Below are 25678 nucleotides of genomic sequence, written 5' to 3'. Positions count from 1 at the left end.
CATCTTTTTAAATGGTTATATATTTGCAAGGCATTTTTCAGAAACCTGTAGATGAGAAACATATATGCAGCACTTGAAATGTGTAAATGCTAAAATCAGGTGAAATAATCTTTAAGACTCATTTTTATCATACCCAGAACAATGGGCAATTAAAAGTGGGCAGACAAGCAGAAAAGGGTGATTCTGACAATCAGAAACCTGCTGCTTTGTTTTGCTCTCCTCACATCTCATTCCACTGTCACTAATTTGTATAAAAGTTCTGTGAGATCTAAGACAAGTAAGAAAGACTTAAGTATTTAACAAAAAGATTATGGTGTGTTCCTTATGCAGTAGGACAGAGTTATAACTAATTTTCCCCTACTGCAGTAATGGCTTAAAGCTCTTACCAAGCTTCACAGGTACAGAGACAGCAAACTTCTCCACTACTTCGAACAAAAGTCTCACTTCATGATTTTCCAGTATTTCTGGTGGATGGAAAAGCTTATGTTGCAAACTTGACCTGAGTGGCTTCGTATATACAATTCCTAGTTCTCAACATTTTAATAATACAGGTTGATTTGGCACACTTCTTATCTACATGCAAGATGAACTGTCTCCACAAGCTGACAGAGTACATCTGGAACCTGAGAGCTACTTTACAGAAAAAGAAGACTCATCACAACAGATGCAAAACAAATATGAAAAGTGGAGTCCCTCTAAGTCACTATTACTTAACTGTAAAGCATGTATGGGACTTTTAAAAGGCCCAAATTGCTTGGGACTTTTAGTTTTGAGTAAATATGTTTTCCAGAAGACATCTGCTTATAAGGTCAGCAGAAAGTCTGACCTATATTTGGATTACAAATTTTGTATGAAAATTATGCTCAATGAGCAAACGCATGTGTGAAAATCAGCTAATTTTCACATTTCTAGTTTCTGGATTTCAGACTTTGAAACGCTAATACAGTCCTTAAGACCATACTGCCTTTTGATACATTTTATTTTTCCAGTGAGTATTAAAAGATTATTAAGAGTCTCTGCCACTGTGTACTTTGAAGAAAAAAAAGGAGTGTTGGGCAAAGGATCTATAGAAGGAGGTCAAAATTAATTTTTGTTTTAAAGCAAAAGGATAAAGTAGTGAAATTATACCAAAGGAAACAAAGCTAGTTAAATTTTATTTTCCAAAACTCCAACCTAAATAAGTATGTTAAATAACCATCCAAAAAACAGTGCTCACTGTATTAGCAGATGCACAACTTATTTAATCAAACAAATAACAGTGAAATATTATCAGAATTATTTACATGCATATTTACAATGTGTGTTCTTTATGGTAGGTAACTTCTGGGAATATTTGCATCTGTTCTTGGTAAGTTTTTCTATTCAGTCTAACCAGTATAGGTAACAGGAAACAAAGTGAGTTTGGCAATAAAACCAGTGGAGCATCCTAGGAAAACTAACATGATTATATGGAGTCCAAAAAAGAGCAGTTGGCTTCAGAATGTTAACATTTATGAAATAAATGAATTTACTCCAATTACAAAATTAAATCAAACTACATAAAATTAGAAGAATAAAGGAAGTTACAAGCGTTGTCAGAAGGTTAGACATGTTAGATACATCACTGAAAACAAAATAAAAAAGAAGAGAAAAGAGCACTGCATGTACGCTCGAGAAGCATGGATTCAAACATAACCACATTATTGTAGTCTCGAAGAACACAACAAATTACAGCATAGTTTTTGCTTGTAAATTTGACAATGAGCTTATCTGAAACAAAGTTCTTGAAAGCACCTCACTTCCAAAATACTGCTTGCTTTTTCACATATCAACATATAACATTTATTCCAGGGGGAAAAAAAAAAGTCCAGACCTCACCCATACATGTTTTAGAAGAGTAATAAAACAGAAATAAACAAAACAAAAATCCATACACAAAACAAAACTCTCACAAACCACTTCTCATGATTGTGATCTACAAAAAAAATTAATTTTTTCCTTATTTCAGTCACACTCTTGTTGGGGGGAAGGGAAGGAATCAAATACAACATATACGGTATATGGTAAATAGAATGAGTATATCCCCAATATATACTAAAGCAAACAAGCAAGCAAATTCAGATCATTATTCTTTCCCTTTCTCCCTCAAGGGAAATTTTATGGGACAAATCCCCATTAAACTTTAATTTCAATTATAACTTCTAAATAATTTTTATTGCAGCCAAAACATTGTTCAAAAAACATTATTCATAAAATAAACTATGATATATACACAACATTTTAAGTTACAGGGCATAAGTTTACAATTTTTGGCAGATTCTGTTAAACAAAATGGAAATTGTATAACTTTAGTACGTGAAGAAACTAAAGTTCCTCAAGTTTTTGGTACAAATATTTTGTGTCCCCCTGTATTCTAACTATACCTAAACAGGTTTAATAAACTAACATTAATATGTAACATCTCACTGTTTTCTCTCATGTTCTGATTCTAGACAGAATTTTTCATATGCTTCTTCAATTTCTGGATCCATCTCATCATCAATCTCGTCAAAATACCTAAAGAAAAAAAAAATCACCAAAGGTGTTAAGTTTACATACAGATTTTGAAAATCATTTGTGTAGATGTCAAGAATAAAACAAAGCTTTATAAATGACAGTATTTATGAGATTATTTTTAAAGGGGGATGAAGAAGAAAAAATAATGGGTACTAGGAAAACAAATAAACAGAAACCTCAAAAGCAGCATAGATGTGTACAAATACCTACAGTGTTTGTCACCTTTTTAGATCTTCTGCTGCCCAGTTTAAAAGACAGAATTAGTTCCCAATATGACAGAAAACACAATCATGCAATCCAAACTTCCCATAATTTACTAATGCATCTATACTGATATATTAACAAAAAACATAATTACCAACACATTAGCTACCAACATGCTAGCTCAAGGAATATGTTCATATAGAAACCCTGTGCTCCCGTTTGTTCATATTTAAAAGGAGGCTCCCTACTGCACCTGCGTTATACTACCTTGTATTACAGGGTAGCTGGACTTTCAGAAAAGATCAGTCTTATTTAGGTCAAAGGAAAGACTGGATCCCATTAATTATGTAAGTATTGCACACAATGGAGACTACTACAGCATTTCAAAATAAAGCCAGGGAGTGATGGGCATCACTTCAGCTTTCTTTCCCCCCACAGTATATTGGGAAGTAACTTGTGTGTTCCCGGTTTTCTCTATATCTAATGTCCTAACCATAGACTAGGACAATAGAGTTGTAGCTTGAACATGATAGTGTATGTAATTCTAAACAGCCTTAAAAAATTGAGTCAGCAGCTACTGACTCTCCAGAAGTGCGCATTAATTTCAGGTGCTCAGTTTACTACTTTCTGTCTCTCAGTTCTAAACAATGGAATCGGCATGTCTGATCTGCACAGAGGCCATAAATGTGTTTCACAGAAAACCTCAGCAAGCCATAGAAAATGTGTATGAAAAGGTTTTTTACTCCAGCCTGTGCACTGAAAAAACAATCTACATATTTATTTGTTCCTTTTTTCTTGCAGAAGCGTAGGCTGCAGAAGGCAGAACCCTCACACAGAACCCTCCTCCCTGATGTCAGTCATGAGAAATAGCTGACAGAGAATCAGCAGACATTTGTCTAAGCTTTTCTTAAGCCTTCAACAAAGAAGGTTACAGTCACCTTGCTTTAAAGTTGACTCAGAGTCACTCTTTGGATTTGCTGTGTTTTTAACTGCTGTCTGCTCCAATTTGCATTTATTCTTCTAAGCACAGAGGTTCACATGGGTCTTTTTTTGATACCTCTGTATGAGCTTGTTGATTTCTGATGACATCTCTTATTTATCTTCTGAAGTTGCCACTCCCCACAGTTAGGCACAATCTAAAAGTTTTCTAATTTACTAACACAAATATCAATCCAGGCTTGCACTCTTACCACACATAAACACAATACAGAACATGTTCTTGGGTGTCAAATCATGATCTGTAAGTCCTTCTCTGTGTGTCCAAAGCTCAGAACAACTTAGTTTAGACCATATTCTTTTAGTTATTTTACATATTTCTTTCTTATAAACTGACACCACAAAAGTCAGACTACATTTTCACCTATTGCTTCCCCCTTTGCTTTCCTTGCTCTACAGGAATACTGAAAAGCCCTTTAATTCAGCACTGCTTGTGCTGAGGAGAGAAATTTAAATTCCTTCCTTTGAAAGACTGAAAATTCAGTAATTATCTCTAGCTGAGATGTTTATGTACATCAGTCAAATGAATTTAGGTTGCCTCACAACAAACACTTCAAGGCTTGGTGCTCCATTTTGATTGCAAATTTTTTTAAAATGCAGAAGTTTGTTTGTATATGTGCATTAACATTTGAAATGTAACTATCCTACTCAATTGGATAAATATGAAATTGGTTTCAAACTTGTGTGATTACAATCCAATTTACACCCAAACAAACACATCCACTGTAGAACTAAGTAACAATTATCTTATTTAATTTCACTTTTGTCAAGATTGGAATCCTAATTCTGCAGTATCACAGAATTGCAGTAAAAATAACTATTATTAAAAAAATATATTCCTAAAAAAGAAAACATACATATCCCCAGGTCCTAATAGATCTGCTCCATTTTCTTCATAATATGGAAACAAATCCTCTCTTTCAAGCAGCTCTTGGTATTCTTCTTGATAATCTGGTGAAGTAAAAATAAGATTTAGTAATATACACCTATAAACTTTGAAAATAGGTTAATGATACCATGAATGTCATGAAACATATTAACAGGAAAACCTCCCCCTACAGTGTTTTCTCAGAACATGATTTGACCTCTAAGACTGATGCCTAACTTCCCACAGAACTGTAAAGGTAGTGACAGATGTCTTTACATCAAATGATGCCGTGCCACATTGTGCTCAGATTACAGATAACAAAGAAACGAAGGAAGAAAATCCCTTTTGCCACAAACAATGGATAAACAGAAGAAGATTTGAATATTTCTGGCTTCCTGGAGAGACTGAGTGCTGAGGACTATTGCACAAATTCTTCTGAACTATATGAACTCAAATGTACATTCTCCCTTTCAAACATCTTACCTTCTTTTAATGCAGAATAAAGCATGTGTTCCACAAAACCAGGAATTCAGACAGATTTTAGTCTTGTAAGTTGTCTAAGTTTCAGATGTTTGAAGAACTTCAGCAAGCCATAAACTTAACTACAACTTTTTGAAAATGATTGAGAAGGCAGGTAAAACTAAACTTGTGACATACCTGGGTCTGCTGCAGTGAAAGGAACACCATCAGATGTGTAAAATGTTGGCTCATTCTAAGAATAAAGTCAAACAGAAAGTTATACCTATTCAGAGACAGCTCTTTGTAGTTTTGAGTAATGTGACTATTTATGAATCAAATTAAACTCACATTAATTTAAGAAACTGAAATGGCCATGTATTCTTACCATAAAATAGTTGGGGTCATTTTCAGGGGTAGCTTCTGTATGTGAAGTTGTTCCATGAACTCTACCCCAGTTACTAGATCGCAGTTCTACTAGTTTCAGAAGCTTATGTTTTACATCTCTGAAATAAAGAAAACCACTACAAAAGTTACAATGTTTTGTGCCAAGCAAGTAATTGGGCTTCTCTTACTGTGCAATACAAGATAGTTAAATCACTCCAAAAAATGTTCTAGAAAGGACAAAATTTTAAGTTAAATTCTTCACCTGCAAGTATAGATGCTTTATGTGTCAATTATGAGATCCTCACCCTCTCCACTTTCTCTGCTGTTAAGTAAGGAGCTTATATGAAAAAGGAAATTGTTATAGTTTTTATTGGGATATCGCACCTTGCAGCACAAGCTGAGGAACAAATCCTTTTCTGATAAAAGGAAAATACTGGTAGTAACAGGGGGATGATCTTCAAATTTTACTTTAACCATTTATTCTATGCTCCCAACTTTAGCCCTCCTCATTGTACTGAAATGTTGTAGTTAACAGTGAGAAATAATGTCCCCAGTATGTTAGATACCTACACCCATTTCATCCCTAAAATAAGAGAAATTGCCTTCTTTTAAGCACGTCTATGGAGAAGAGTCTCATTAAGGAATACATAAATAAATAAAATTTTTTTTTGTTTTCTCAATTCAAATGAGTTCGTTGTTCTGTGTCTTTGAAATCTCAGCTTGTGCCATCAATTTTGATTCCTGAAAGCAAAATTTTTCTCATCCTCCTTGGGGGCAGCTCAATTACAACCCACAGATGATATGAGCTACCTCTTGGCCTCCTCTCCATATGGCAAGAGATCAGTGTCTGAACCTACTACAGGTTTTTAGTGAGTTTCAAGAAGTTGAGGATGAAGCACAGCAGAATCAGACAACCCCATGCACACAGTTGATTAGTCAGCCACTAGTACATTACTAATACGTTAGTCAACCACTCACTTTTTTCTAGACCACAGTAAAGACATCTGGCAAAAAGGTGTGTTATCCAGAAGAAAAAGAAAAACAAAACAAAACCACAAAGCATATTTCATTTTGCCTCTACATGTATAGTGGTTTGTAGGTATTTGATACTGCTACATATTTAATACTGTTTGTATATATTTAATGCTGTTAAATTCAGATTTAAAAGTATGAACTATGAGATATGGCCACTATTGTCTCTTTGTATATACTTGCATTTAGACCCTAAAGCACTTATGGAAGATTTCAAGACCTAAAAGGTTAAAAAAAATAAAAATAGAGTGGAATATGCACCTCTGTTAAAAGAAAAAAAAAATCAAAAAACCCTTCACAAAACAAAATAAAAAATCCACACACCTCTTCAACTGAAAAATACCTTCTCTTTTTTTACATGGGAAATGACCTAAACATCATGTTATTTTTAGTAAATAAAAGTAAAGATAATTTTTTGGACCTGTTATTATTCTTGAAGATTTTCAAGTTGTTCTGTTCAATATAAACAAAACACTGCACATAAGTTTATCTTCTCACCTGCTACAGCTTGCATCCAACACAACATTTTCAATTCTCTGAATCACTTCCTCCATATCACTCTTTCCTTTTTCTTTCCAGGCATCTTCTAAAACTGAGCCTGTCAACTAAAGACAAGGGATTAGTATTTCTTTTTAAAGAAAATCAGAAAACCTTAATAAACTGGCAACTTAAGAGATTCTGTAACAATTCACGATGCTTAGATGCATTAGGTGACTATGTGAGGGCTGAAGCTCCCCATTGCCTACATCTCTTTGTTAAACAGATTAATAGATCTCATAATAGCTTATTTTAAACTACAGACAGCATAGTAACTCTATGTCCAGTAGAGGTATATGTTACCTAGAAGTTCACAACCACTTTTTTCAGTCTTGAAATATGACTTTGAAACAACTCTGCAGTGACAGCAGTCAGATCTTACTTGATTTAAGTACATACTGTGACAAAGGAAACTTTATTTTTGCAGCTGATGCCACCAGCTTACATGAGAACAAATAGTTTATTAATAAACTGTAGAAACACTGCAGTCAACTTGGGTAGCATCACAGAGAATTTCATCTGGGTATATATAGAGGAGACCAGAATTATCTGATCAAGCCACCCCAAACTTTAATACATAAAGTCTGTGAGGCTAAAGCTGTTGCTGAGAAAGCTTTAGCAGCAGTCTAAAGCATAGAACTGCTGTGGATGAAGGCCTTTTACTACAAGAATAGGTACTTCATTGAGTATTTTAGTATTTATAACTTCAAGAGTTAAATAAGAAAAAAACTGGTTTGCCACTATGACCAAAGTTAATAGTAATCCCTGATCTTCTCACCATAAATATTACATGATAGAAAATGCTTGAAATGGCACCTGATGATACAAAGGGATAAAATCCTAAGATAAATGCAAGATACATTGGTCAGCATTTGTTTGGTATTCACACTATTCTACTGTTGTCCTACCTTGATCCTAGATAATTAGGTAATAGCATCAAGATGATTCATTAAAAATAAACATTATACAGCAAAAAGGTGAAAAACTGTATCACTGTATTAAAATGAGAAGATAAGACCATTGTTGCTTTAGTAGTAAAACCAAGGTTTTATGAGATAGCCAAGTCTAGCTACCTGTGAACTCAACATTTGTAGACACTGTAAGACACCAGAAAATATGCGCATTAAAAAAGAGTCTCTTTGTTCTGTAACACCTTTTAAATACTGTAGTGTGTCAAAATGATCTAGATCACTCTTGGTTTTTTTCAGAATGAATGCTGTCAAGCCAAATCTCCACCTTCATTGGAAAATGACTGAAAAACAGCACTGCATTTGTGTACTGTGTGTGGCCTTGCCCTCAGGGAAGCACTGTCCACGTAATGACTGACCACAGAAGCGAATGTGCTCATTGAGCACAACCTCACACTTGCTATGAAGCAACCTGCTTAAACATCCAAACATCAAATGAAGGTTTTAAACTGAAAATATCTCTCTTCCTTACTTTCTATTTACCATATCAAAAAGAAGCTGTCAGAATTGAAATTCAAGCCAGAAGAGGCTGAGAAACAGTGGAGAATGAGGAAGGGTAAAGAATGAGGAGAAACAAACAAGTCAACCAAAAATCTTCAGAAAAAAATGTCTAGCACCCAACTTTCATTCCTAAAATAAACTGTGTTTTCCCAACTATGAGTATAACAATACCAGTGATGATAACAGTTTCTCCCTGCATAGAGGGTAACATTTTTTAAAAAAAAAAAGGTAAAACTTACAAGCAAAGAGGTTTGTTTTCATCATGAAAGACAAATATATATATTTCTATAACAGTAATGACACAGACAAAACAGAATAAAATAACAGATATCAAGAATCTTTTGCAAAAAAGTGGTGGACCCTAATTGCCCAGTGTCCTTCAGAACATACAACACACCCAAGATTCCACAATTCATCCAAGCTGGTTACAGTTTTCTCCCACACCGGAAGCAGCAAAATAAGACCTGGAGGGACTGTTTACTCCTTTGAACCTTAGCTTCAGTTTTATTTCTCTTGTTCATACACAAATGGTCTTGAATTCATTTTTAGAGCACCATTTTCTTACTGGTTCAATTTTGTAATGGTATTAAGGAAAACAAATAAAAGTAGCTTGCTCTGCTAATGACGTAATGCATAAAACCCTGTAAATATTTCCTCATTTGCAGTTTACCCTGCTGTTCCCAAAGCTAGGAAGGTTAAAAACCATGATTATAGTACTGTCTCACCTTCAGGAGTTTCACTGCACATATCAAATTACTGTCCACAGGATTAGAGAAGAGTGCATTTAGTAATTCCCGAAGGCCTTCTTGAAGAATTTCTGCTCGTGTTACCTGTCCCCTTGTTCCTTTAATCTGAAAAATATATATTAAAAAAAAAACCCCACATTTAAAAGACTTGAGTTTTAGAAATTAGTCTAGGCACATTTTCTCTTTTGAATGCTGTGTGGTTTGTTTTGCAATCAACATAGTTGATATCCACAGTGGGAAGAACGTGCTAAATACTGCAACCATTTTAGAATGCAGATTTTCACAGAATCATAGAATGGTTTGGGTTAGAAGGGACCTTTAAAGGTCATCTAGATCATCTTCGACCTGCTGGCCACACTTCTTTTGATGCAGCCCAGGATGTAATTGGCTTTCGGTGCTGCAAGTGCACATTGCTGGGTCACGTTGAGCTCCTTGTCCACCAACACCCAAGTCCTTCTTGGCAGGGCTGCTCTTGACTAACTGACAGCCTGACCCAGCTGCAGGACCTTGCACTTGGCCTTGTTCACACAGGCCTACCTCTCGAGCCTGTCTTGGTGCCTCTGGATGGCATCCCTTCTCTCCAGCACGTTGAGTGCACCACATAGCCTGGTGTCATCACTGAACTTACCTTAAGCACTATCCTTACAATTCTGAAATAACAATGCATGTCTAGCATTTGTTTCTCTGCTAACAAATTGCTAAGAAAAGCTACCAAATGCCTCCCCAATGGTCCACCAAATATCAAATTCTCAGAACTCCATGCTCTTTTCCACACTACGTTATGTATTTTTTACAGCTGTGGTGGCTTACTTCCAGAAGGTATTCTTTATGTATTTAAAAAATTACAGAAAATGGTTTAAAGATAAATAGTATACTCCACAGAGTATGGTAAATTCCACAAGTGGACAACTCCCTCTCCTTCAAACTCTTTGCACATCTTTCTTTTTTCCTTCTAGCAAGTGAAAAGTAGATTTCAAGGATCACTTATGAACAGAAATTGAAGAGTCAGAGAATGATTTTCCTCATGGCAGCAGAACATTTTTATAGTGTCTGCTTAAATCAAACCATTGAAATAATCAAGTCAAAAGTATATTTTTAAGTACACTACAGCACTTAGTGAATTTGGTGAATACACAGTCGTAAAAGAAAATTCTGTAGACTTTTTTGTACATATCACAAATACAGAAAACCAATACAAGATTTCATGCTTCATGCATAAGCCACGGAGTCAACCATCAGAAGAGACATCTATCTTTAAAGGTCTCCATTTTTAATTCGTCATTTTGAGGATTTCCACATCATTCTCAAGGGTTTCTTAACACCTCCTATTAATGTCTTAATACTGAATTACATGGGTTATTGATCCTGATCTGCTTCTGCTAGGCTGTAACATTTCACGTGTTGGTTAAGTATAGTCATATGGGGGTTTTGCCAGTAAAAGAAAAAGCTTAATGTCAAAAGCTTAATTTCAGAGGTGTTTTATGGTCAGTTCTTTCTATGGATTCTTACACTTTAATTTCTATACACTTCTCTTCTAATGATTTTTTTTTGATTGTTTGTATGTTTCTTGGACAAACGCATTATAATGAAACTGTTCTAAAGTTCTTTTACTTTACTCCCCTCTGCCTTTAAAAAAACACCTCAAAGTATTTCAGTTCAGATCTTTTGAGTGTTTACCTAAAAACAAAACAAAAAAATAACAAAGAACCAATTGACATACAATTTTCTTCTTACCTCTAAGTTAAGGTAAAGTTCAGCTAAGAACAGCACAAAGGAATGAAATTGTTTTTTAGTAGCCTCATCACCTTTGGTAGCTTCATTTCTGTTTTCATACTCTGTTCGACACCTGTAAATATTAAAACAAAATCATATAATCTGTAACCATTCTAACATATGGAACATGCTACTCATTTAAGGGAATGATGAGAACTTATGACCTGCATGGAAACTGTTACATGCTGAATGCTGGGGAGTGTGATGTGTGAGGGATATGAGGCCTTCACAAAGTAACAGTGGATTTTCATCCCTTTAGACAATACATATGATTATGTGTTTAAGCAGTAAGATATCTGACGCAGCAAAATGAAACAGAGCAATTTACAACATGTAGAAATGAAGACAGTTAAATAATTTATATATTAGAATATCGTTTGAGAATGTGTAACGCTAACACAGGCAGTCAAATGTCCACAGAAATAGACATGTTCCCCCCTTCAGGACGCTGCCCATGTTGTCTTAGATGCCTTTACACTTATTTAATAAATTCTTTATCTCGCCATTTTAAATGACAGTGATACACAATTCAGGACACTGAGCTGAGTGGTGCAAGTGATATTCCAGAAGGAAGGGATGGCACACAGTGGGATCTTGACAGGTTTGAGAGGTGGCCTGGGCAACTCATGAAGTTCAACAAGGCCAGGTGTAAGGTTCTGCATGTGGGTCAGGGCAATTCCAAGCACAAGTACAGGTTGGGCAAAGAAGTGGTTGAGAACAGCCCTGCGGAGAAGGACTTGGGGGTGTTGGTTGATGAGAGGTTCAACATGACAGTAACACTTGCGGCACAGAAAGCCAACCGTGTCCTGGGCTGCATCCAAAGCAGTGTGGCCAGCTGGACAGGAGATTCTACTCTCCTCTCATGAGACCCCAACTGGAGCCCTGCATTTAGCTCTGGGGTCACCAACATACGGACACAGACACGTTGAGCAAGTCCAGATGAGAGCCACTAAGTTGATCACAGGGCCCAAGTACCCTTCCTACAAAGACAGGCTGAGAGATTTGGGATTGTTCAGCCTAGAGAAGAGAAGGCTTTGGTGACACCTTATAGCACCTTCCAGTACCTACAAGGAGCCTATAAGAAAGCTGGAGATTGACTTTTCACAAAGGCATGTAGTGATAGGACAAGAGGGAATGGCTTCAAACTTAAAGAGGGCAGGTTTAGATTAGATACTAGGAAGAAATTCTTCACTGTGAGGGTGGTGAGGCACTGGAACAGGTTGCCCGGAGAAGTTGTGGATGTCCCATCCCTGGAAACTGCTCAGGGCCAGGTGGAGTAGGGCTTTGAGTATCCTTGTGGGAGATTCCCTGCCCACAGGAGGGGTGTTGGAACTAGATGATCTTTAAGGTCCCTTCCAACCCAACCCATTCTATCATTCTATAATTTAAATATAAATACACAGGATTCAGACAATATGGCAATGAAGTAATTTTTCTAGTATTCAGCAACTGTGCCAAAACTATACAAGTTTACATGGCAGTCCAAAAACAAACTTAAAAAATAACTGAGATAGAAGGAAGGTCAGACAAATTCTAATGTATTCTCAATGATTGTGTAATGGATTCAAAAATAGCGGAGAAAGTGAGAAATCTAAAGAGCTGAAATTTCAGGTAGAAACTTCGCTGAGAAACAGAAGAGGATCTCTCTATGGTCACATTGTAGGGTTGTTTATCTGCACACACCCTCTCTTCTCTCAATTTCAACCATATTAGCAACAAAAACCTAAGCAACTTTGAATTCATGGCTTCAGTGTGCTAAAATGAATGTTATCTACTGGGTTTGCTTCAAAACTCAGGAACCAGGAAATCCAACATACACAGGGATTTCCTTTCATTTCCAAGTAACACACAGAGTTAAAAAACCCAAAAGCATTAATTTTGAAAGCAATGAAACAAGGGGAAAATGAGTATTTTCAGCCTCTGTATGTCCTGGTTTTAGCTGCTGCTTTGCAGTGTTTACACTACATCAAAGACTTTTCTGCTTCTCATCCTACCCCACCAGTGAGGAGGCCGGGGTGGCACAAGAAGTTGAAAGCAGACAGTCAGGAGAACTGACCTCAAGTGACCACAGGGATGTTCCATTCCATGTGGCTTCATGCTCAGCATATAAACTTGGGATACAGCTGGCTGGGGTCTGCTGTTCAGGAACTGGCTGGGGATGGGTGGGTGGAGTGGGTGGTGAGCAACTGCATGGTGCTTCATTTGTTTTGTGTATACTAATTCTTTACAAAACAGAAAGACATGTAAGAGAGTAACAGGCTTCAAGTGACCTGCTGATACTGACCTTTGAAGTAACAACTGTCGGAAGTTCCCACTTTGTGGACTAATGGTTAGATGGTGAGATAGATAGTTACACAACCGTGCTCCCATGTAGGAAAAATTTGGGACAGATGTGGCCTTCCGAAATAAAAATGGAAAAAATAAATTATTCATAAAACTAATGATTAAGCTATCAGGAAATACCTTTAAAAGCTTTTTTGAAATCTGTGCTTAGTTACAGTTGATTAGACAACTGAAGAGCAGAAGAGTAATGATTAACAATTACTATTTGCCATGTTCATTTTTGTGTCTCATCAACACTTCACTATATGCATTTCAGCACTTAAAAGTTCATTTTACTGTGATTTTGTGACTCTAAGAAAACAATCACCATTATGCCATATATCTTCAACTCTACTTCTGCATTGTGACCTACAGCCAAAAAGCGTCTGAAGGTCACTTACAAACTCTTATACAAAAAAATCAACACTGGACATTAAAACACTTTTTCAAAGACACATACTTTCTCAAGGAGCAATGTAAACCTGCTTAGTTGGGTTAAATTAACATCACTAAAGCAGACACATATAAACTTCAGCAATTTTAACTGTGTTGTGCTAAGCCAGGAAACAAGTATCTGGGCTTCTGCTCAAGGCAGAATAATAATAAGTATAGTTGACTTATGCTTAAACACTATCCTATCCTGACATACAACAAATCTAAAATTACATACTTTGGGATAGTAGCACAGTTTTTTTGCACTAAGTTGTATTTTTCACATAATTTCAGACTGGTAACACTGGACTTCTCAGCTGAGGAAGACACGGTAAACCCCTAATGCTGGACTTGTTTTTAAGTTACATTAGATGAGAGTCAATGTATTTAAAATACAAGAAGTTAAAAATAGCATAAATTCCTCTTTTTTTCCTCAGTGAACTTATATGGAATATTTTCATCCTTTTATAACTATCCTCCATGGGTTCAAATAAAGGATGGGAATGAAGTAATTTTTCTACTGTTCAGCAACTGGTGATCTTAATGTCTAACTAAAGTGTCTTCAATTAAATGTGCATTAATTTTGTATAATAATGAGAAACTTGAAACTCTACAGTTCTGTACAATGACCAACCAGTCATTCCACTTTTACATACTCCAGATTAAAATATTCTGCAGGTATCTGCTCTTGAATAAAAGAGTATTCAAGGTAGAACTTGAAAGCAACCAACCCATGAAAGGGTGAGACACCCAATGTAATAAATAGCAAGCAGAAGCGTGGCTTCATTCTGTGCAGTGAGCCCAAAAGACAGCAACAGCAGCTCATTTGCTAAGCAACACCTATTAAGCTGTTCTTTCCAATGGCTCCCCCAATTAGTACAGAGTTCAGCTCAAGGTCTCTGTCCTCATTTCCATGGCCATCAATGGGACTGGACCTAGTTACTCTCAGATGAGCTTTCCTCTTCTCCAGTTATGCTGTTCTGAAATAGGTATATTCCAAATTAAAGCAAAAAGCCTGTCTATAAAGAACCATTTCCCAAGAGGTGATGTGTACAGTAGGTATTAACTTATTTTTTTTAAATAACATGGAATTAAGAATATTTTAGGATTATGAAGAATTTTTTTTGCAGGATAGAATAAAAAGGTATAAGTCTGACATTGCTTAAGAGTTTCAAATATAACCTTCTTTAATTAAGCACCATAACTTCAACTGTAGTATTTTACCAAGATCTACAAATACATAAAAAAGGAAACAGCAAGCTGGGGAAGTGTATACAAGATAGGTAACCCACATTTGAGCTACCATTTCACCTTATTGAGCAAAATCTTTCCCTGTATGTTTCAGTCTGAGGGGGGGTGGGGGATCAAACCATTAAAATACAATGAGGTAACAAATAATACCGGCACACATTCTTGGACACTATGTAACAGAGGCATAATATCTCTGTTATAAGACAGAATACACAGACTACCTGCTGGTAGATGAGTTCAACAAGTTCTTGTAAAGCTTCATCTGTAGTGACCCAGCCATTCAGTGCCTCAGCAAAATGCTCTATTTCAGTTTCAAAACAACCTGGCTGCTCAGTGAGGTGATTTAGGAAGTCTTGTACATATTCTGCTAAAGTCAGATAGCCATCATATCTATCTTCAAAGGAAGAATCCTGTAGAAGTGAAAGAATATACCAACCTCTTAAGAAGAACCTTGAAAAATTCTGTCACACTTACTATCTCCAGAAGTAACCATACAGCCCCCAGTTTTGAGTCTCTGTATACTTGATTACACAGTTCGCTTCAACATTTTTACAGAGCACAGACCTCACCATATCACAAAGCTCTTGTAGTCTTATCATCTTAACTAGGTATTTTAGAGACATTAGGGTCTTCCAGCAAAACACATCAAAAGATGGATTAAACAGAAATCAGTTTCCCAAGTTGAGTGCAAGATTAATTAACAAAGTAAGTATCTGTTAAGGGTAGGACTACCAAACCGAGGCTCAACACCCATTCCTGATGTGCACACAAACTGTATTGTGGATACATGAACTGTAGAAGTAAAAAACTGAAAATCTGAAACAAAGTATTTTGGACTTAGTGTGTACAGTACTCCAAAAGAAGGGGGAGAAATTGAAGAAATACAATAAATACAGTGTCGTGTTTCCATGTAGAAAGTATAACCAGGAAAACTGATATTTTAAAGTCAGCATATTTGCAGCACTTGGCAATAGATGAAAGATTACAAGGCATGAAATGAAACTATTCAAATGGCATTGCATTCATTTGCAGCTCCTGAGGTTAAAAACCAGACAGTAAACACACCTGTTCCCTAAAGAAAGGAGGGGCTAGCACAATATCACTTCATCAATTGCTTATGCTCCCACTGATGGGACAGAGGAATGATGATTTTGTCCATTCAAAAATGAATGTATATAAGTATCCAATGTCAATACTGTTACAAATTATTATGATGTGATATATGAGGGGAATAGCAAAAAAAAGCAGCACAATTTGTGATGTCACTAGTAGTAACACAGTACAAATAATTCACTTTGTCACACTACACAAATGATTGTGAAAAGCATCTGATAGATTTCAGAAGTGTCAGATGAAGCCTGAAAAGGGACTGCTAAAAAACAACTTACAATTAGCAATTCAAGACATAAAAGTAAAAAAGAGTATCAGAATTCTCAACTGATCTACTATTTAAAAATGTTTAAAGTGTAGTATCTACTGCAATGAAAAAATGAGTTAAAATGATAAAAGATTCCTTCTTTACATAGTGTACGTAAAGCAACAAGGTTTATAAGTATATTCTCCCTCTCCCTTAATGAGGGGTTTTCATTTACTTTATCTTCAAAATGCCTCCATCTCTTGTCTACTGTAAAGCAACATGGATCTGTGAAAATTTTTATCTCAGTATGAACTGTGAAAGACAGATACACACTGCTGAAAATCAAGTACTGACATTAATTTCATGACTTGTGAAGAATGCGTGGGAAAAAAGTAGACTTTCCAAAATTCCCCAGATACATGTCATAAGGTTATACAACTCTAAGCTAGTGAGGTGGGGGACACATTGATGTAACAACAGTAAAACTAGAAAGATTTCCTATGATGTTTAATCAAGTAGAAGTTATTTAATGCTGCCCATCAGAAATAGGAAAAAAATATGGGTTTATGGAAATAATAGCAAACTGTTACTACCCACAAGGATAAAGCCTTCAACAACCTGATCTGAGCTTAGGATTGAAGCACAGGAGTTTTGGGAGGTCCTTTTCAACCTAAAGTATTCTATGATTCTAATTGCTTAGAGCTTATAAAACCAAAAAGTAAAGGCTAACAGGCATATGTGTGACTTGCTAAACACTCCATGTTGCTAAAGGAAATCAATTTTTACAAGGTAATTTCAGACAGCCCAGTAAGAGTTCTGTACAATAAACTTAAAACTATTTTATTCCACAGCACTGTTACATTACTGTGCAACTATTGCAGCTTATTCATATAAAGCTGAACTAGCATCTCTGCAAACAACCTGTTTCAAAACTCTCCAGCCAGGCTTCAGCAATTGCAATTAGCTGTAGCTAATAAAAGAAGCTGCTCTTTCTGACAGTCCCGAGATTGTTATGAGATCCCCATCAGTAGAGAGGAAAGTGTCTTCCTCTCATACACACTTGGTAAGAATTCAGTCTTGGAGAATGAACGTAAGAGACTCCAGTACCATTTGGTGTACTGGTGTCCCCATATACTCCTACTTCCATTTTGTAATTAATAGGCTAAACACAGAGGCTAAACTCTGTGCCATGTTCATATATCTGTACTAATTATGTGACTCCAAAAGAAGCCTAGGTTTTAGTAATTATGCCAGGGAACTGAACAAATGGGAGAGAAAAATGAGTAATCCAAATATGATAATAAGGTTGTATATTGCTAAATTACTTACACTTCATACCTTAAAAACTAACTGAATTTAGCCCAGTGACTTCTAGACATAAACTACATGCATTTCTCATTGTCAGATTTTAAGATTTAACATAAAGATAGCATCATACACTGTATCAACGCAAGAAAAATACAGCAAATGGCTCCTGAATATTTTTAGTAGAAGTTGGCTAACAGAAACCTGCAAGATTACACGTTCATTACAAATCTATGATTCCAAGCCACGGAAGTCAACCAGAAATTTTTCATTAATATCAGTAATTTCTCCATCAAGTCAGTGCTAATTGTTCTCCCTAATGTTTGAGAGCTATAGGATGGGATCCTGGATTATTCACAACAAAGGGGTCACCAATTAAAAGATTATAGGTTTGCTTCTCTTCTATTAAGTGTCACTTCACAAGTTTACAGATATAAGAATAGAAGACTAAACAGGTACTAAAACTCCTCTGATTTACATAAAGATAAAACAGAAATTCTACAGAAAAGATTCATGAGCCAAATCTGCTCTTGGACTCAGTTTCTGTACATATGCTGCTTAGCATCTTCCTCTATCTAGTAAATTCACATTTTCACTTAGGAACTTAGTAACTAATCATTGACTTGATTTCTCTTTGGACTTCTTCGGAACAAGCTTTTTTTCCCTTCAGATTATATGCACTTAACAAGTTTACAATAAAGTTATTGCAAATTCAAGTACTAAGACTGTTGCATATACAAAACAACCTATGCATGCTGAATGAGGTTAAGTGGCATTCTTATGCTTGGCCTTCTTTTGGAAATAAATTGAAATAAAAAAAAAAAAAAGGCAGGAGGGAAGGATTGTGGAATCCTAAAATAATAAAAGTCTCACTCCTCAAACTATTAAGTGAGAGTGTCATTATGCCGTTCTCTGGTCTACTGTAGACATCTACAATTTCTGATGGGTTGGACCCTGTGTGCAAACAGAAGTCTGTGAAGGCCTTTCTCCAAAGCCCTGGTAAAGTTCCTCAGAAAATTCTAGTAAGCATTGTATGCTGTACCCCTTAAACTATCTTCACAGGTAAAAGATAGTTTTGAGTAACAGAACTGACTGGAAATAACTGATCTAATAATCAAACATTATATGGACACATATGGTAATTATAATAATGTACAATCAAATAATAAATCAGCACTATTTCTAAAACAATAAATGTTTAATAGCAAAACCACTGTATATTTTATATGAGAAATTCAAGCTTTCAGACATAAAAATTCCAGGGAACTTTATAAATGAAAGCTAAAAAGTACTAATTTTAATTCAGAGAGAGAGAAAAGTTTCTCAAAACTGTCTTGATTCAAATTTTAAAAACTCATGGTCAAAATCTGTGTAATAATAAAGTGTGCTAAAATTTCCTATTTTTACCGCAAGTGAGGCCGGTTTATGAAATTAATTCAGTCATTAAAGTAAAAGCCACAATATTTTGTAACAGCAAAGGATGAAAGTCTGAAATAAAACTGTTTTATGCCTAGTATATTCTGAATAAAGTCCCTGCAACATACTTTAAAATAAGCATTCTAGGTTTTGCTAACATTTCAAGAGGTATTTTTATTAATAGATGAGTCACATTCATAGCTTATTCCCACAACATAGCAACCAGGAACTCCCCCGTGCTTGTGTGTTTTTGCAAAACAGCTGAAAAGCAACATTGTTGGCCTTGAAACTTTGCAATTTTAAGTGAGCAGTATGTATACCATTCAAAAGGGCCTTTTTTTTTTTGTCTTGAAACTAAAATACTTTTTTTAGAAACCATGTAACCTCTACTGGGGCGAAGTAGTTATTTTTCCCCTAGATTCACTGAAGCATATTCACATTGGCATTTTGTTAACAGTTCTATATGGGCAGTAGGCTTGTATTATCCAAGAGAGTAATCATATTCAGTAAGCTGGTAAAGCTGGTAACATAAAGGTAACATCAATTTTACCAGTGAGTAAAAGATTTCAAAACACCAAACCTCCATATTTAGCATTCAAATAAAGTATTTTTATACAAGTTATTAAAAAATCTATTTGCTTCAGCATCGTTGTTTTTTTATCACTTGATTATATTTGTAAAAGTAATAGTTCCCACCTGTTTAGTTATAGTACCAGAGTTTGCCCGCTTGTGTAACAAAACGATATTCTGAGAATTCACACAGATCTTCCCTGGTGCAGAACTACTGAAGCAGCAACATGGAAGACAACGGAGTAGAAAATAAAAGTACCAACTTCTGTTACATGATGTATCTACAATATTGATCCGAGATCACCTTTAGTCTAGCTGGAAATGTACTTCCAATTAGGTGTGTGGGCAAGTAACTGCTAGTAATGAGTGTAACCCTATTTTTTTGTCCTTTGGTGATACAACAGCACTGAAGAAATTAAAAGACACATGATGATACACTGACTTAGGCAGTCATGACGAATCACACCTGTGGCACAGGAAATTCAGGAAAAGCAAAGCCTGTGCTCATAAAAGCTAAAGTTCAAGCTTTCCCCCGCACCTTCTTCAAAAACCTGTGAACTCTGCATAAAAATGCAGCATAGCTTTTAATGAAAATGCAGCGTAGATGTCACTACAACAGAGACAGTCACCAAAAATCCAGCTTACTCTCATGCTAGATGTAACCAATGCTTGGTGTAACCAACAAGGAATGTGGTTACCTGCAGCAAGCCTTGGCAAAATATCGCACACTAAAGGCTCTCACGTACACCATAATATTTGCTCATTACCACTTAACATTCTGGCTGTGACTCTAGAGGTTATTGTGACAATTTTTGCAGTCTCTTCAGCAAACGCAAAATTCAAATTATCTGATATAAAAGATCTCAAGAAAACATTGTTAACTGGAATATAAGGAAATAGGCATATACTAAGGAAGATGTTAAAATACTCACTGTGAAATTCTGATTGAAATTCTGGTTGTACCCTGGTGGATAAAATTCAGGTGCTTTAACAGACAGCTTTGATGTTACCACAGAAGCCACAGCCAACTGAGGTTCAGTCATTTCTGGTCCAGAATCAAGAACTGAAGCTTTATCTTCTGATCCAGATGGAAATCCCGTCTTTTGCAGGTGTTCTGAAAAATTTTTGTTAACAACTTGTCTTAGAAATCACTAAACTAGTATGTATTCACACAGAGTAAACTCAGAATACATTTTTGCTTAAAATATAATTTTCCTGTAAATATACTTTCAAGTTTACTTTAAATACATAGTTTTTATTATTTTTCTTAAATATGGTAAAGTTTTCATTTGAGCACACTCTAGATGTCTTTCTATGCAATGGAAAATGAAGAGGACAAAAAAAAAAGGAGAAGAAAGAAAAAAAAAAGAGCTCTTCTCTCCTGTGAAAACATGTTTTCTGGAAGAGCTAACCTAAGTAAATCTTCTTATGGTACATTTGCTCATCCTGCAGTTTTTCATAGATTTCAAATACAAATTCAAGACTTTGGAAGGTTAATAAATGAAATAAATTTTTAGCAATTTATTTTAACAATGCTCAGAGACACTTAGCTATCATTGTTCTCATACACCATTTGCCAAAACATCCAGCTTAAGGTGTTTTTAAAATGATATTTTCCAAACATATCATTAGAGATTAGCTCATAAGTTTATTGAAAACAGAACCTGATACCTTCCTGAAAAAGCTGACCAACAGACAGTGCTTTGTGTTACTGTTGGGTTGGGTTTATTTTTGCGCAAACCTTTAGGCTGGAATTCTTCAATAGGGGGAAGACTGAGACCATCTGTGGTCAGATTAACAGATGGATAAAAAGCACACTCAGATGTGGGAGAACAGAGGAGGGGAAGGACAGAGAGTGTTGCAAGCAGCTGCACTACATCACACCTTTACCTGGGCCAGGTCCATAACCCAGTGTCCTGGTTTCAGCTGGGACAGAGTTAATTTTCTTCCTGGTAGCTGGTACAGTGCTATGTTTTGGATTCAGTATGAGACTAATCAGTCAACATGCTGATGTTCTGGGTATCGCTAAACAGTGCTTAATTTAAATCACGGACTTTCACTTTCCCATGCTCTGACAGCAAGAAGGTGCACAAAAAAAAGCCAGGAGGCAGCATAGACCAGACAACTGACCTGGACTGGCCAAAGGGACAGTCCATTCCATAGAATTCGATATTCAGTGTATAAACTGTGGGGGGGTCGGCCAGGAGTTGCCACTGCTGGGGGATGGGCTGGGCATCGGTCAGCAGGTAGTGGGCGACTCTGCTGTGCACCACTTGTTTCTCTTCCGTTTCATTCCTCTCACCCCTCCGTAGTCAGCCAGGTGTCCCCCGGCTCCCCAGGGCTTCCCACGCCGACCCGGCCTCAGCGCGGTGCACGGCTCGGGCACTGAGGAACGGGACCACCCTCCCGCGGACAGGTGCCGGTGCCCCCGCGCCGCCCAACCCCCGTGCGGCGCCGCCAGGAGCCGGGCAGGTGCCCCAGGAAAAAGGAAGGGAGGGTGTTGGCCCGTACCTGCCATCCCGGTGCCCAGCGGCGCCGTCTTCGGAGGCCGCAATGGTTCCTGCTGCGGGAAGAGGCCGCCCGCTTGGTGCTGCTGCTCCTCGGCCGAGCCCGAGCCGCGGGCAGCGCTGCCCCCGGGGCAGGCCCCGCCGCTGCCGCTCTCCGGCGCGCCCCCTCCCCGGCCCGGGCCACGGCTGGCACGGGGCACCCGCTCGAAACTCTCCGACATGCTGAGGCCGGTGGCTCGGGCGCTCATGGGAGGGAGGGAGCGGGGCGGGGGCCCGCGGGGGGCGGGCGGAGCGCGGGGCCGCCACGGGCCCGCCCGGCCGCTGCACTTTCGGTTTCGCGCCGCTGCCGCGCCTGCCTCCCGAACCCGCGGCAGCCTGGAAACGGCGTTTCCAAAGCCGCGATGTTCTCGGGGATCGATCTCCCCACGGGGAAAGCGGGCGAGGTGGCTGTAACAGGGCCAAGGCTTCGGCTACAGCAGCGGGGCTGCAGCCACAGGTGCATCGCGCCACGCTGCGCACGCACAGCTGTTTCCAGCAGAATGGGGTGGGAAAGCTGCGGGTGAAATTCTAAATTTATCGCGACGAAGTTAAGCCTCCAACATGACCACATTATTGTATCGATAGGGCTACTTAATATAAATGTGTTTGCCCAGAACAATGTATTTTCATGTATAATTTATGTATGATGTGGTAACAAATGCTCTTCTGATTTAATTTCTAAAAAACCACCTTCCATGCCAACAGGAACAGACTGAAAAAGATGGTCCATGTAACGCAGCTTTCTAATATTACCGTATTAACTGTGAATGATCCAACTCACATGTGCACTTACAATTTAATTCTTCTATTTTTGTTCAATTTCAGTCCAGAGTCTTGCTCTACTTGTTCTGCAAACTCCAGCTCACAATCTGCTTTCAAAATGAGGAGGGCAACTATGATCTGATGTGCCCCAAACACTCCTCAGCTGATCCTGCTGGCAGTGTTTGTGTTTTATCTCCCTGAACAGTCTGATCTTTGCTGACCTTGCCACCTGTTACTGCCAAAAAGTCAAAAGGTTGTGTGTTGTTGGGTCAAATTCTGTTCACCACTCATGAGAGAATGAAAAAATAGGCAAGTGTGTATGAAAGGTTTTTAAAAAAATCAGAACAGCATTGTCTTGTATTTAAAAAAAAAAATCCAGTTGGATTGTAAAATGGTGCCTTCAAGAGTCACGTTCCTAATGTGTTTACTATCACATGTTACCATTTTCAATTATCAAAAGGGGGAGGGGTAGGGTGTAACATATTTTTTACTTCTCCAAGGCATGAATTGGACTGATTTTTGGTGAGATAAAAAGGTGGCCAGACGTTAAAGGTGACACAAGTTAAAATTAATGAGGCTTATCGGAACACTGTTCCTAGGCAACCCCTTCTGAAAGTAAAGAATGGTAAAATAACATATCTTATACTCTGCAAAATGGAATGAGAGACAATGCAGGAGGTTCTGTCAGTCTTGTGTAAACAATTGTCACAACTAACTTAAGGAGTATTACCAATCTTTTAAATATCACAAATTAGTTACTAAAATATCTATATTACAAATATTCAGTGTCCTTGTGTTATTTCAGCTCTGGTTTTAAAGCCTATATTGTGACCTCTGTCCCCATCTGTAGACTTTACCTTACCAGGAGGTAAAAAAAGCTTGTATTAATGTGAAAAAGAAAGTTGAAATTCTGCATCATTATATACTGCAACCACTTTTCAACATGCCAATTTTTCAAGAAAGCAAATCTGACTCTTTAAGGTATATACCTATGAGGAATTAAATGCCTCAGGTTATCATTACTGAACCAGAAAACTTTTCACCTTTGGTCATAAATGTGAATTCTTTTCAGTTAGCAGATATTATTATCATAATTTAATGACTGGCAACTACTTACCACTTAGAGTGGAATGTGATCCCAAGTCCATATTTTTCTTACAGATGTACTGCTAAAGTTTGCATGAGAGCAGTTGTGTTTGATGGGGAATCCAATTTCTCCTCCCTAATTAGACATCTAAAACAAAATTAAGAAAAATAATCAGGCAGTTAATTTCAAAATTACAATATCTGAACACTGCCTACAATAGTATACCCCTTTAGACTGCCAAAACATTCTAAGCAGAGTATGGCCTGAGTAGCTGAAGTCCTGTCAATTACTACAAGCCTCTGAGACCAAACAGCAGAACACTGAGATCGCTAAGCTAGCAAAACATATCCTAAGCACTCAATGACTGGATTAAACCTTTCACCAAAGGCAGTTAGGAGCACTTCTAAGTATCCACTAGGAGTTACCCACTTTGTCCTAAGTGTCTTACCTATTAGTCTGAAACAGTTCAGAACCAATACTGCACACACCTTTGATGCCGAGTGTTGAGAAACCACACACTGCAACCTTGTCACTATTCAGAACCCAGGCATTTTTACATACTTGTGTTTGGTTTGTTTTTTTTTTTTATGCTGATAACATATAATAATCAGAAAAAAAAAAGGAGAGGGCTAATTCTAGCTTTTAAAATGGAATTAATAACTGAATTATGCCGATCCCTATCATACTGATGAGGCTTTTATTGGGCTATGGGCCCAATGGTTATTGAGCCCAAAACATAAAGCATGGGTACAACCTGTAGCTCTAAATGGCATCTTTCATACAAACTTATTTAAAAGCACTGCAGTGAACATGTAGTAGTAGAGTATCCTAGTAATATCCCTCAGAGACTCATGTTTTCAGTGCTTATCTTCACTTCTAGTCCCAACTCAACAGTTAGGAGCCTGGAAGCTGTGTGACATCTCCAGCAATGTGTATTTTGCATGATCAGCGACACAGACTTAAATAAAAAAAAAAAAGAAAAAAGAAAAAACCACGCTTAACTGATGCCTGGAAACCACAGATTGTGTGAAGTAAGATAACATACGCAGGATCATATGAAGTTAGACAACATATACAGGTATGCAAGCAATGGGCAGCCTGGGTAGTTGTCCTCTGGAATTGTCTCTCCAACCACGTGCTCTCTTCATCCAGCCATGCATTATTTGCACAGCTACAGAATCACAGAATAAATTTACGGGTTGGAAAAGACCTCTGGGATCATCGAGTCCAACCTATAATCGAACAGAACATCACCATGCCAACGAGACCATGGCATGAGTGCCACGTCCAGTCTTTCCTTAAACACCTCCAGGGACGGTGACTCCACCACCTCCCTGGACAGCTCATTCCAGTGTCTAACCACTCCTTCTGTGAAGAAATTCCTCCCGATGTCCAAAGCTCCTCATTTGCTCTTACCCTCCCTTACCGCATCTACCACCTCAAGTACAACACTTCGCTGCTTTATCACGCATTTTTAAGAAGTAACAATAATGGAGGGGGCACCACCTACGTGCTGTGGCGTTAGTCCCACGTCCAGCACGCGTCTCTTCGCCAGCCTCGACCTTCCCCTCCTGGCACCGGTCAGCCACCGCCGGTTATCCGCCTACCCCGCCCTCCCGCTGCCGTC

General features: G+C 37.6%; 1 protein-coding gene across 5 annotated transcripts; it reads right to left on the bottom strand.

The window, feature by feature from the left end:
* Window positions 1-1212: 1212 nt before the first annotated feature.
* Window positions 1213-25678, bottom strand: PAIP1 (poly(A) binding protein interacting protein 1). Of its 5 annotated transcripts, none has more exons than XM_051804794.1 (12): window positions 25562-25678; window positions 24082-24198; window positions 20589-20770; window positions 15230-15418; window positions 13288-13400; window positions 10965-11076; window positions 9210-9335; window positions 6977-7083; window positions 5448-5565; window positions 5261-5315; window positions 4593-4686; window positions 1213-2535 (listed from the first exon to the last, which is right to left on the bottom strand). In XM_051804794.1, the coding sequence occupies exons 2-12, from the start codon at window positions 24110-24112 to the stop codon at window positions 2442-2444; spliced, it is 1221 nt and encodes a 406-aa protein (XP_051660754.1). In that variant the 5' UTR covers window positions 24113-24198; window positions 25562-25678; the 3' UTR covers window positions 1213-2441. The 5 variants fall into 5 exon arrangements, with proteins under 5 accessions (XP_051660754.1, XP_051660755.1, XP_051660756.1 ...); XM_051804795.1 differs by having other exon boundaries at window positions 25558-25654; XM_051804796.1 differs by having other exon boundaries at window positions 24082-24200; window positions 25567-25650.

Source organism: Manacus candei, unplaced genomic scaffold (genome assembly GCF_025592945.1).
Source record: "Manacus candei isolate 608988 ecotype Guabito, Panama unplaced genomic scaffold, ASM2559294v1 h1tg000061l, whole genome shotgun sequence".
NCBI lineage: Eukaryota > Metazoa > Chordata > Aves > Passeriformes > Pipridae > Manacus > Manacus candei.
The sequence above is the reverse complement of the archived record's forward strand: the minus strand, read 5'-3'. Positions and strand labels throughout refer to the sequence as shown.